Source organism: Staurois parvus, unplaced genomic scaffold (genome assembly GCF_062004578.1).
Source record: "Staurois parvus isolate SC_StPar_1 unplaced genomic scaffold, SC_StPar_1.0 ptg001328l, whole genome shotgun sequence".
In the NCBI taxonomy this organism is placed as follows: domain Eukaryota; kingdom Metazoa; phylum Chordata; class Amphibia; order Anura; family Ranidae; genus Staurois; species Staurois parvus.
Genome location: NW_028319124.1, coordinates 4,988,853 through 5,001,677, shown reverse-complemented (window position 1 = coordinate 5,001,677; position 12,825 = coordinate 4,988,853). Strand labels below are relative to the sequence as shown.

General features: G+C 42.4%; 1 protein-coding gene across 1 annotated transcript in view; it reads right to left on the bottom strand.

Moving 5' to 3' along the window:
- The window catches only part of PLEKHA2 (pleckstrin homology domain containing A2), a 136,177-nt gene that overhangs the window by 77,818 nt on the left and 45,534 nt on the right, over positions 1-12,825 (bottom strand). The window contains exon 4 of the mRNA XM_089661300.1: positions 9,803-9,851. Within this exon, the coding sequence (XP_089517426.1) occupies positions 9,803-9,851 (49 nt within the window). The remainder of the gene's footprint in view (positions 1-9,802; positions 9,852-12,825) is intronic.

Sequence of the window (12,825 nt, the reverse complement as noted above, 5' to 3'; positions counted from 1 at the left end):
AAAGTGATACTCATTCAGCTAGATCATTTTAGTATATGCAGCTGCAGAAAGGCTTTTTAATATCAAGAAAATAGAAAAGTGATAAAGAGCAGCAGTGCTGAATTTGAGCAACATGGCAGCTTAGACATTAGGGCCTGTTCTACATGGAGCACAAAAGTTCTTGTACAGCATTTTGTTCCATGGGGCAAAAACATAAGCTAGCTTATATCTGCTTAAACAGGCACAACATGTTCGAAAAAAAGTAAATGCTGGAGTCCATATATAATCCACAGAGTTTATTTATTAAAAATCAAATGGTCCAGTTTACAACAGAAAGCTAACGTGTTTTGGCTTACAAAGCCTTACTCAAAAATTGTATTAAAAAAAACAAAAGGAAAATGTACAGGAATAGGCCTTAGCTCACCCAGGTATTCTTTAATAATTCATAAAATAAAAAAACAAATGGAATGTCCTAAACTGTGAGCTGCTGCAAACCAACACAAAGCTGGAATTAGGCTTGGATCAGGAGGACCTCCTCCGTAAACAAATGGCTAGGAACTTACGTTAGCTGGTCTTCACCATTGTTGTGATGCTTCTTATTAACAAAAGGGAAACATTATTATTATTATTATTATTATTATACAGTATTTATAAAGCGCCAATAGTTCACTCAGCGCTGTACATTACAAAGGGGGACAGAACATGTGACAGAACAATACCAATACAATGCAAAACATGAGGGGATCGAGGGCCCTGCTCTTTCGAGCTTACAATTTAGGAGGGAGGGGATGGTGGCACAGGAGGAGATAGCTGTGGGGGATGGAGTGGTAGGAAGAATGGAGGAGGTCGGCAAGGTAGCAGGGGGTGGGGTAGGCTTCCCTGAAGAGATGGGTTTTCAGGGTGCGCCTAAAGGACAGGAGAATAGGTGATAATTTGATGGGTTGGGGCAGGGAGTTCCAGAGGATGGGTGATACCCTGGAGAAGTCCTGGAGGCGGGCATGGGAGGAGGAGACCAGGGAACTAGAGAGAAGGAGGTCTTGTGAGGAGCGGAGTGTGCATGCTGGGCGGTACTTGGATATTAGGTTAGTCATGTAGTTCGGGGCAGTATGGTGGACAGCTTTGTACGTCAGCGTTAGGATTTTGAATTTGATCCGTTGCGCAATCGGAAGCCAGTGGAGGGACTGGCAGAGGGGGGTGGCAGAGATGGAGCGGTTGGAAAGGTGAATGAGTCTGGCAGCCGTATTCAGGATGGACTGAAGCGGGGATAGCCAGCGGCGAGGCAGGCCAGTGAGGAGGGAGTTGCAGTAGTCGAGTCGTGATATGATGAGGGAGTGGATGAGCTGTTTAGTGGTTTCTGGAGTTAGGAACGTGCGGATTTTGGCGATGTTGCGGAGGTGGAGTCTGCACGAGTTTGTTAAAGATTGGACTTGGGGCTGGAAGGATAGGTTGGAGTCCAGAATGACACCCAGTACTCTGGCCTGCAGGGCGGGTTTGATGGTAGCGTTGTTCGATGTGATAGAGAAGTCAATGGGGGGTGGTGTCCGGGCTGGGGGGAAGACAAGAAACTCGGTTTTGGAGAGGTTCAGTTTAAGGAAGTGGAGCGACATCCAGTCTGATATGTCGCTCAGCAGGTGTGTGATTCGGGCAGAGACCGAGGGGGTGAGGTGGGGGGTTGAGAGATAGATTTGTGTGTCGTCGGCATAGAGGTGGTAGTTGAAGCCGTGAGAGTGTATGAGTTGGCCAAGGGAGGAGGTGTAGATGGAGAAGAGAAGGGGCCCGAGGACAGAGCCTTGAGGGACCCCAACAGAGAGGGGGAGTGAGGGGGAGGTGGTAGCATTATAGGTAACGCTGAAAGAGCGTTGTGACAGGTAGGATGAGATCCAGGAGAGAGCAGAATCTCTGAGGCCGAGGGAGTGTAGTTTTTTGAGGAGGAGGGGGTGGTCGACTGTGTCGAAGGCCGCAGAGAGGTCAAGGAGTAGGAGCACTGAATAGTGGCCATTAGCTTTGGCGGTTAGCAGGTCGTTGGAGAGTTTGAGTAAGGCAGTTTCGGTGGAGTGTAGGGGACAGAAGCCGGACTGTAGGGGATCGAGGAGGTTGTTGTCGTTGAGGTGAGAGCATAGGCGGGTGTAGACTAGGCGCTCGAGGAGTTTAGATGTAAATGGGAGCAGGGAGATGGGTCTAAGGTTGTTCGGGTCATTGGGGTCCAGGGAGGGCTTTTTAAGTATTGTAATGGCAATTTTGGGCCTACATCTTCATGAAGGTTATTGACTGTGACTGTGGGGGGGAGGGGGATTACACAAAAGACTCAATGGAGGTGAGGAGGAAGGCAGCTGCTTCTTTGTGTACCTTGCTCTGAAGCCCACCCATTGGAAGATAACTTGGGTGGGTGGTTCTTGGGATGGTCTTTTGTAATGTGCATAAAACACCTTGGACACCCCCTCAGCTTCCCTTTTTCCTGCCATGTGCTTTCGCACAGCACAGACCTCAGAACATCAGGATGCTGTAACGTATCACCATTGCTCTGTCTTTTTCTTGTAACTATCTCTCTCTTGTAGTCTTTGTATAGGTAACATTCTGTATTATATTTTTGTTGTGTTTGATTAATAGAAAGCTTCCTTGCTGTGTAAATAAATCAGATCTTTTATTTTTTGCACAGTGGTTATCTTTTAATATTAACACTATTGGCTAAATTCAGGTATAGACAAAAGGTTATAATCACTTATTACGTTTATAATCTGTATAGAATCAAGTAAATAAGTGTGGGTAGGAAAACCGCCAAAACAGTATGGGGGTGATGTGTGCATGTTTCAGAGGGGAGGGGAAAGTGCCGGAGGAGAGGGAGAGATTGAAGATGTGGGTCAGGAAGCGTAGGATGGAGGGGGAGGGAGGTCGTAGGAGTTGTGAGGAGATAAGGTCGAGGGGGCAGGTGGTGAGGCGGGCATCAGAGAGGATCTTGGAGACTTCCTCGATGGTAGTAAGGTCAAAGGTGCGGAGTGTTGGGGGAGCTTCAGTATGAGGAATGTAGGGTGGGGTGGAAGAGGAGGTCAGAGCAGTGGTGGGGCCGTGGGAGAGGGGTGATGAGGGGGTAGCTGAGTGAGGGGGAAGGGGGTTGGAGGGAGTTTGAGCAGCAACGAAGTCCCTGCAGGTTATGTCGAGAGGGAGGGGGGATGAGGGGGTAGCTGTGTGAGAGGTTGAGAGGGCGTGTGAGGTAAGGTGAGGTGACATAAGGTAGAGCAGTAGCACAGGGAATGGTGGAGGTTCAAAAAGGTAGCCTTCAGTAGGCACACAACATTACAGACTGAGGGTGGAGTAGTGAAACTGGGGAATGACATAGGTTCTGAAAGATGTTGCCACTTTCATGAGGCTGTGTGCACATAACCCATGAGGACTGGGTGGCTAACAAAAGTATAAGCAATACTTTACAAATCTTCTTGCAGAAAAAAAACCTTTGTATTTGAACCTATAAATTAACTGAAATAGTTATAAATGCTCTATTGAAAGCTCTACTGGTTTTAGCCACAAATGGGAACAGTTAGACATCTGACAAAAATGCCATGAAAAATGATTGTACAGCGCTGAGCAAACTTTTTGGCGCTATATAAACACTGTATTATAATAATAATAATAATAAGGCTGTACCAATTATAAGGTGATAAAATTCAAAGTGTAAAGTGAATACCAAGTCCATCCACTGGAATGGGTGGTTGAGCTCTTGCACATACTGTACATCAGTCTTATGGAATTGCATGGCTTGGCATTAAAATGTATTTTGGCCTAAAAGTCTTTTAGGTCGTTACCTAGAAATGTTTAAAACTGGCTCTTAATATCAGATAGCAAGTGCAAATGTAAGTACAATCTGACTGACAAAATTATTTTCAATAAATCTGCAGATTTGCCTACCCTGCATGTTTAGACCTTCAACTGAATTTTGGCCAGGGGACATTTGCAGAAGCCACATACAGTACTATCAGTTTTTTACCCAAACATAACTGGAAGGAGTAGACGACAATTATCCAGTTCTTTGGGCACCACAAAAGGAACATCTCAGGACTGAAATATAGGAACTGCTGTTGCTGATTTTTAAGGTAGCGCATCCTTGATTTCAAAATGGATGATTTAATGATTGGAAAATTTAAAATTCTTAGGGTATACCCTAATTCCAAAACAGGTATCAAAATGAAGAAAAAAAGTCACAAACTGCATATTTATGGATGTGGCTAGGTCACATTTAAGTGCTACACAGCAAATAGACTTCCAGGACTGTGGGACCTCTCCGCTCTGGACCAGAGGCGGACTGACAACTCATGGGGCCCCCGGGCAATAGGGGATCATGGGGCCCCTGTGTCCTTGCTCAAACTCAAAAAAGCCTATGAAAGCCTATGAGATTCTCATGGGGCCCCCTACTGACCCCAGGCCCTCGGGCAGTGCCGAGTTTCCAAATGGTCAGTCCACCCCTGCTCTGGACTGTCTGTTACTACTTGGTGAGTCATTGACCTGGAAAAAGTATGTGCACATAAGCTGTTTTGACATCTAAAATACATGTGCCTATACTGAGCTGGTGACTTCCTAAACAGAACATCAAAGTAAAGAATGATATCCCTGTGTCCAAAATATATCAGCAAAGGAAGCCCCATATTTCTGTGTTGATTTTTTTAAACGTGTGATTTCTGAGTGGGGCAATAATTACCAAGACGAAGAAAATGACTTTAGGTCAGTCTACCTCCATTATTGCCTATATTAACCTGATAAACAATTCCCAAATGCTTACCTATGATCCAGAATGGTCCTCCCACCAGGTCTGATATTTCTGTGATCCCTTGCTCCTTTCAATAGGATACCATGGCCCAGGAACTGGAAGCATGAGAGGCATTGATCCACAACCAATCAATGCTCCTGGTCTCATGTCTCTGGTATCCTTTATGCAGAAAGGATTAAGGAAATGCTGGTATACCAGACCTGGTAGGGGACGACTTGAGGTTACAGGAAAGTATTTGGTTTTGTCTGTTGTAGTCAGTTACATGTACTTTCACTACTAGACTGAAATCTGAGTGGTTGCTGCAGACAAAACCAATATTTCTGAACTCTTTTCTAAACAAGTTTATGCAACATACAGGGGCAAGATACAGATATATATTGTAACAATAGGAGGTAGGTAAGAGTATCAGAATGCCAGAAAAGTAAGTGAATGTAGCCTGCACCCCCAGAAATCAAATTTAATTAAAATTTAATTGAATAGCATAATAAAAGGAAAAAGCAGGAAAAGCCACGCATAAACCAAGTTAGCAGCAGAGCTGTTCTTGCTAACCATAAAATAAGAATCAGATTTTCCCTTTTATCATGAGTGTCACCAATGCAGTACGGTAGAACAGATAAAGAATATGCATGATTGTAAAGAGTAACAAGAACAGATTCTGTCACACTTTGACACATAAATTGCACTAGTATCATGCTAGTAGCACTGTGGAGGAGGTGGAGGGGAAGTAGACACAGTACCTGGTTATTTCACTAATAAAGGCTTAGTGTATTTTGCATCATGATAGCCACAGACTACAGAGTGAGGTCAGATATGTGGGTTTGATCCAACTGCCAAATTATTAGATCACCTGATAGTGCATATCTATGTCAATTTGTAGAAAATATCCAAAACCCTCAGCTCCTATTTCTCCAAACCTTGGTCGGGTGGAGTATGGTGTAGCCTGATGGCATCCATGACCTACAGTTGGTTGGACTGATTAACAAACGTTTCATACAGCCTTGAAGGTCACCCTAGAGTTGTGTTCCTCATCCATTTAAACTTCAGCTACAGGATGCCTGCTACTATTTTAATAAGCCAGACTTATAAGACTCCTCTGTGCCCCTTCCAAATTTAGTTTCACTTTGTTACTGGGGCCTAACTTTACCTGACTTTATAAGCATAGCCAAAGTCTGCAAATACTCATTGCATATCCAGGAATGCTGTCAAGAATGGATTCACCACTGGTGGTGGGACTCACATGCCATGTGGGCTGCAGTACCAGGGCTGGCCAGGGGGTGCTTTCAGCAGCCAGAAGCTTACTCCTGCAATCAAACCATAACCTGAGGCTGATTGCAGGAGGTGTATTTAAGGAATGGCCAGGCCCTGGGGAATCCTGTCCTGAGGACTGCTAGAGGTACCACCAGACGGTCGTTAACAGAACCATATGGCCGGCCTGACCATTCCACCTCTCCAGCCCTGACTACGCCTGTGTTCCTGCACATACTAAGATTAGTGGAAGGTTGGTTTGTTTACTGTGCGTTGTATATTTGGGTGGCTAATAATAAATTGTATTGTTATTATATCATTCCTGAAGCCTGTTACTTCCCTGTGTCAGTCCACACATTTCTGGTCATACCCGGATCCCTGACAAATGCAGTGCCAGGGTGTTCCCTCACTGGTGCCGACATCTCCTTGGCTTCTTTTGGATGTGGGGTCTTCATCTGTCTTGATTAGGCACGAGCTCAGGTGTGTTCTTGCACTGTATTGGGCCAATCATAAGTGGCTACGGCATTCCCTTCTTCTCAGCCACACATATACAAGGGGCATGCCTCAGCTGCTTATGACTGGCCCAGAGCAGTGACAGCACCAGCATCCAAACATGCCTAAACTCATCCCTGGTCTTGAGTGAATGGCACGGGATGACATAACTCCTACGTAAACGCATGAGAGTCCATTCAACACGGCATTGAGATGTGCCAAGAATGTACAATGAGCTGTGCATATAGTACATATTCCAATGGAGATTGTTAACCAGCAGGTAAGTTTGTGCCCTCTACTTGCATCTAAATGTCAGAGCCTCAAACACTAGGAATAAACGCTTGGTGTGCTTGGGACCTTTAGCTCTGACAACTGGCAACCCCCAACCCAATGAGAGTGCCTTTACAGGCCATCCACCAAGGCAATCTTTCTGAAGCATGCAATGGCAGTTGGTGAAACCTAGCCACAAATTCAGATAAAGTCAGGTCCCCTTAAGAAACAAAAGAGACACTGAATGGGCTTTTCTGGCTAATAAAAGTAATTGCGGCCATCATATGGTGTCATTCTTGGGCAAGTCGTTACTAAAGGTGCTTTACTCAAGTTGACAAAATGTTTAGTATGACTGACTCAAATTTCTTGAGCATCTCTGAAGATCATTGTAACTGACACCAAATTATCACGTTTTTATTGCGGTCTGTGTTAGGGAGTTTCCCGCTGTTTGTCCTATTTACCGTTATCATTGGAAGTGAAAGTAAAAGAAAATTCCAAATTTTAGGGTGTCCCCAAAAAAGTAATAGAGGAGAAAACTTCCAATGGGGACACTAGTTCTGGTGACCTGGGGGGCCCAAGGGATTCACTTAATTTGCAGGGACTTCCTCTTACTTCCTGTTTTGGCTATGGGACAGGAAGTGAAGGTAAATATCCCCAATAGGACACAGAGGGCAAAAAAACCTGACAGGGGTTAAAGCCCCCCTTACTCTATCCAACAATAAAACAAAATATGCCCATAGTTCTACTTTAATTACTACTGAAGTCTGAGCTCTACACTACCCTGCCAAAATACACTAACCCTTCATAGCTTGAAGTAAAAATAAATAGAAGATCAATGCTACTGCCTATTCCCCTCCTGCAGCATGTATTCTCCATAACTACAGGTGCACTTTTTAAAGTAAACCTACAATAAGTGAAATATGTATGCCGGCAGTGATGACCTCCATTTGAAATGGTATCTGCCTGGCTGTCATGGTGACCCTCTTGCTTTATTACTTTGAAACACTTCCCAGAACAAGTATTCAGACCATGATAGTTGGACAAAAAAAAAGGCCAATGTGTCTTGGGTAAATTACTTACAGAGACCTTGCTGCCAGACCATTCATTTCAAAAACAATCGTCCTTTAGAATTATGTGTGTATCTAATATATTTTGTGTGTATTATTTACCCCTAAAATCCTCTCTTTTATAATTATCCAAGGGTCCTGAGACTGCTGCTGGGTGTGGCCATCTTGGATTTGATCCCTCAACTGACACTCCATAGCATATTTATTAACAGTAAGGAACCCTTGAAATAACTTTTAGGTCTCAAGGAACCCCTGTTAAAATGTATTATAACTGCAACTCACATGACAATAATGTGAATGGTGAATTGTGGATAAAAGAATAATGAATATGGTGTGGCGTATTTGACACTGAAAATGGGACGTGAAAACTGTAGTGCTTCCTTACACTGTTGTGGAAAAGTGCCCCCTTAGATTGATGGTCAGTTATGTGCCCATTTACATTGGTGGTGATTGATATGTTCATTAGATTGGTGACCAGTAGAGAAGGCTCCCTTAGATTGGCGGGTGAAGGATTTCCTTACACTGATGGTCAGTGGGAAAAAGACTAATTTCATTGGTGGTCAGTTAAAACAATACCTGCCCACTACCACCACCTTACAGACACTGGTGACATTGGTAAGTTATCTAAGAAGTAAAAGCTGGTCACTGCTCAAGCAACCCCTAGAAACCTTGGAGCAACCCTAGGGTTGCTAGTATGGCTGCTTTATAGTATTCCCTTTTGCGCTTTCCCCAGTTGCTAAATAAAAGATTATGTAGAGAGATTATGGAAGGAGCAAATCTGTTTTATCAGCACAGACAATAACTAGGCATTTCTAGAAGAGGAGAGGACTATGATGTGGAAGGAGGGAGAAGTTTGTGCTAGGGAACTGACTCAAATTGTTCAAATTGGCTAGAAAGTTCAGAGGCACGTTGCAACTGAGGACCAGAAAAAAACACTGCAACTGAGCACTCAAAATACTTGATTTTTTTGTGTTTTTATCTTCAATTTTATAAGTTGGTGACAGGGTATCTAAAGTATTGAATGGGTCACTATGACAGTCAGGACACTCAGTGTTCAAAGGTGAAGTAAGCTTGTTTCATTTGTGATGGTTGTCCATGAAAGTAGTTTAGACTTTCAGTGAGGAAGTGACAGTAAATTGCTGTACCATGTTACCCTTTGATTCATGCAGAAAGTTTGGAATTCAAGAGATACCCTTTATTGGCTAACTAATGACCTCACTGGGTCTAAAATAAATGTAAATACAATACAAACGTTTTATTTAAAAAACATTTTTTAGCATGTTGATGAGGGGAGGAAAAGAGAAACTAGGAAGGTATAACATAAGCTGAATAAACTGATACCCTTTGTTGGCTAACTTAAGTTATTAAAGATGCAAGCTTTCAGGACCCCTTATGTCTCCCTTCTTTGGGCTGTATACAATTTACAACAATATAATTATATAAAGCCTGAAAAACGGATCTTAGGGGTCACCAAAACTTGTGGAGTTCTGCTTTGAACTTCACACTTTCTGTCTGGAGGAAGAGAAGGATCTATGCCCCCATTTTCCCTTCCCCCAAAGCTACCTGGTTTCCTATTCATAACCCTATCAGTGCTGCTGGAGAATTGCAGTGCTACCACCATTGCTCAGTGATGCAGTCTGGCCTAGGATTCTTTTGCAACCCTATAGGTTTCAGCACTGAGGAACAAGACATCACTTTCTGAGACTAAGCAGAGGTTCCTTGTTGAAACTCAACGTTTTATTGGTGAAGGAAGAGGGGTTTTGAGAGAGGCAACAAGCGGCAATGATTTGATGAGGGGGGTCATAATAAGAAGAGGGTTTCCTCTTTCTGCCTGACAGTGGAAAACCTCGTTAACACCTACCAGCTCCTCTGTCTTATCTCATGGCAATATTTTACAGCAGGTAGAAGAGAAATTGAGAAGATAAAGCAAGCAGAGATAAAGCTGAGGTATAAAGGTGCTGGTTTTGTAGTGAAATCAAGAACATTTCCTCACCAAAACAAAATGTCATCTTTGCTTTTTGTTTCACAGGAGCAGTGCCAACCTGACGGGAAATAAGACGGATTATTAACTGAATACCAATTAGAGAACGTGACGTTTATCTATGCAATAAAATAAGGAAGGTTCATTTATATGTGTTAGAGAAATATTTAAAGAGACAAGGTAATCTTTATTTGTTCCCTACACACCCGCAGACTATGACTCAGAACTAGGCTTTAATAGAGGCGGTATGTCTATGTGATAACCTTATCTACGGCCAAATACATACACGCTTAAATCAACATATAAAAGTCACATTCAAGGGACCTGGAAGATAGGATATTGACAATTTTACCCATAGCAATTAATCAGATCTCTGAAAACTTATCATTTTTTTTGTTTACAAACGATTTTATTGTATAAGAATAGACTGTAAAACAACAGTACATTGTCGCAAAGAACTTACAACAAAAACAAGACACTTTTGAATAGTACAATACAGAAAAGTATGTTAATTTAAGAGAGAGAAGAAATAGAAAAAAGATAGATTGCAAGTACATGAAATGTAATGTGTAATGATAAGGTAGGTTAAATGATACATCTGTCAATAGTGTATGCCATTCAACTTCCACTGGGAATGTTATCAATCATGCAATAAATGTCTATAATCCCTCTATGACTCCCATTTTTTATCAAGTAAGTGCATCTTATCCAGTAGGATATAATGAATGCGTTCCATGAGCATTACAGTATCAATTCTGTGTAAGACGGAGGTCAAGGGTACAACATTGGACTTCCAATGTACGCCACTAGACCATAAAGTGGCAATACATATAGTATGTATCAATCTCATTATGGCATCAGGGACCCCCAGGATATGAGCCCCCAATAAACAGGTCTGCATTGACAATCGTATCTGGGTACCCGCCAGTGAGGTAGCCACCTCAGAAAACGTATCATTTTAACAGAAAAGGGAATCCCCAGGAGTCTGTATTAAGAATATCTGAAGCCCAAACTGTTTATTTTCATTATGCGGAGAGAAGAGAATGGTTACACCCTCTGTGAAATTACAGTAAAGCTAGCCATAGATGGATTGAAATTTGGCTGGTTCAGCAGGGACTGGCCAAATTTTCATCCATCTATGGGCAAGCTGGTTGTATAAAGTCAATCTCTCAACCAACGTCAGAACAGCCAGCCTGTTCAAAATTTTCATTCGATCAGTGCTGCCAACTATAGCCAGCGGTGCTGTTGAGTATTCTGATGGAAGGGAAGTCTCCCCACAGAAAACAATATCTCTGCAGGAGGGATTCCCCCATCCACCTCAAACGAGTGGATGGGGGGAATTATTTCATTTTCTTTTGCTCAACCCACTGTTTTTGTTTCATTCAACCAACTGGTTGAACCAAAGAAAATGAATCATGCATGGCCTGCCTAAGGCTGGCCATAGATGGATTCTTTTTTTGTTCAGCCAGTAGAATGAATAATAAAAAAAAAAAGGAACGGATTCCACTATCCACACAATCAACTTCTGTCAAGCAGAAGTGGCCACATATGCATCGAACATCAGCTGGTCCCTGTTGAACCCACCCAATTTTGATCTATCTATGACCAGCTTTATTCTCTGCAAAGTCAGAGAAATCCCCTCTTAGACAGTTGTCACCGAAAAAAGTTTTCCCATTGAGACATTTTCCCTCTATGCCTCTTCTTAATGTGTAATTATGTCAAATGCATGAGTATTTCTATTAGTTTACCGTGAAGTTGACTGATGCACTGCAGCTGACATTTTAGGATAAAAAGACTAAAGATAGAAGGTGGAAGTAGTGTGGAATAAGTGGATGGGAAGTTAGTCTTGTGATGAAAGCTTTCACTACCCTCTGCCCCACCTTCATCTGAAAATAGAATGCCTGCCAAAACTTTTCCTCCAGTTTCGGACAGCTCAGGGAAAAGCAAAGCAGACCTAGGACTAAAAGAGCACATGTTTTTCAGGCTTTTCCCACATGCTAAAATGCTGCCATAAATTAAAAAAGGAAAAAGAAGCCATAAGGATTCCAACCAACTTTCCCTTAGAGGGCATAAATCATCCCAAATAAACAAAAAAAAGTATTGAGAATAAATGGAACTTTTAAGATATAGAAATACTCATTGGAGAAATGTTAAAGAAAAAAACAACCGATTATATCCAGTATGTCATTCATTTAAAAAAGGTTACATGCATCTAAAAAAAAGTGCTATATACAAAACATACTTCAAGAACCTAATATAAGACTCATAACAACATCTCCTATAGTAACAAGGACATTGTTATGCTTGCAAAATAAATACACATTTGCAGATGTACATCAAATGTATCAAACTCAAAATCCCTCAATGCGTTTCATGGGCAATCCCTCTTCTTCAAGAGGAATATCAAAGAGTATTCATTTTTCATATCATATGTTAACATTTTCAATCAAAAGCTGTGAGCTGTTTGTCTGCACCACCAACAGGTAAATGAAGTGGAAGGGAGACCCAGACGCTACTAGGGTGGGTATCCAGGAGTACCACATAGATGTACCCATGTGGGTATTGGTTATATTTTTGATGCTATAAGCAAAGATGCCCTCAGATCTCACAGTTCTCTAATTAAAGATGGAATTACAGAATAATCCCAGGCATGTGTATTTTATACATAATTACACTGCTCCAGCTTGGACCGATGTAACTATGCATGTACCATACCTGGCCGATGCTCCTGGAAGGTGGTAATCATTGAAGAAGACATTGCTACTCCAGTGATCTCCACTAATGCCAGCCATAGACGGGTTGAAAATCGTCCGATTTTTCGGTCGAAAAAAAAATCGGCCGATTTTTGCACCGTTAGTGGGTTAATTGGTCAGCTGTTTTTCGGGGTTTTTGCACATTTTTTTTATCGGGCATGTTGGAAAATTTGGGGCCGATTTTGACGATCGGCCGATGTTCCCGGCAATGATGAGCAAATCGGTCGATTGTTTTACCTATAAAAAATCTGCACATGAGCCGTGACCTGCAAGAAGAAGAAA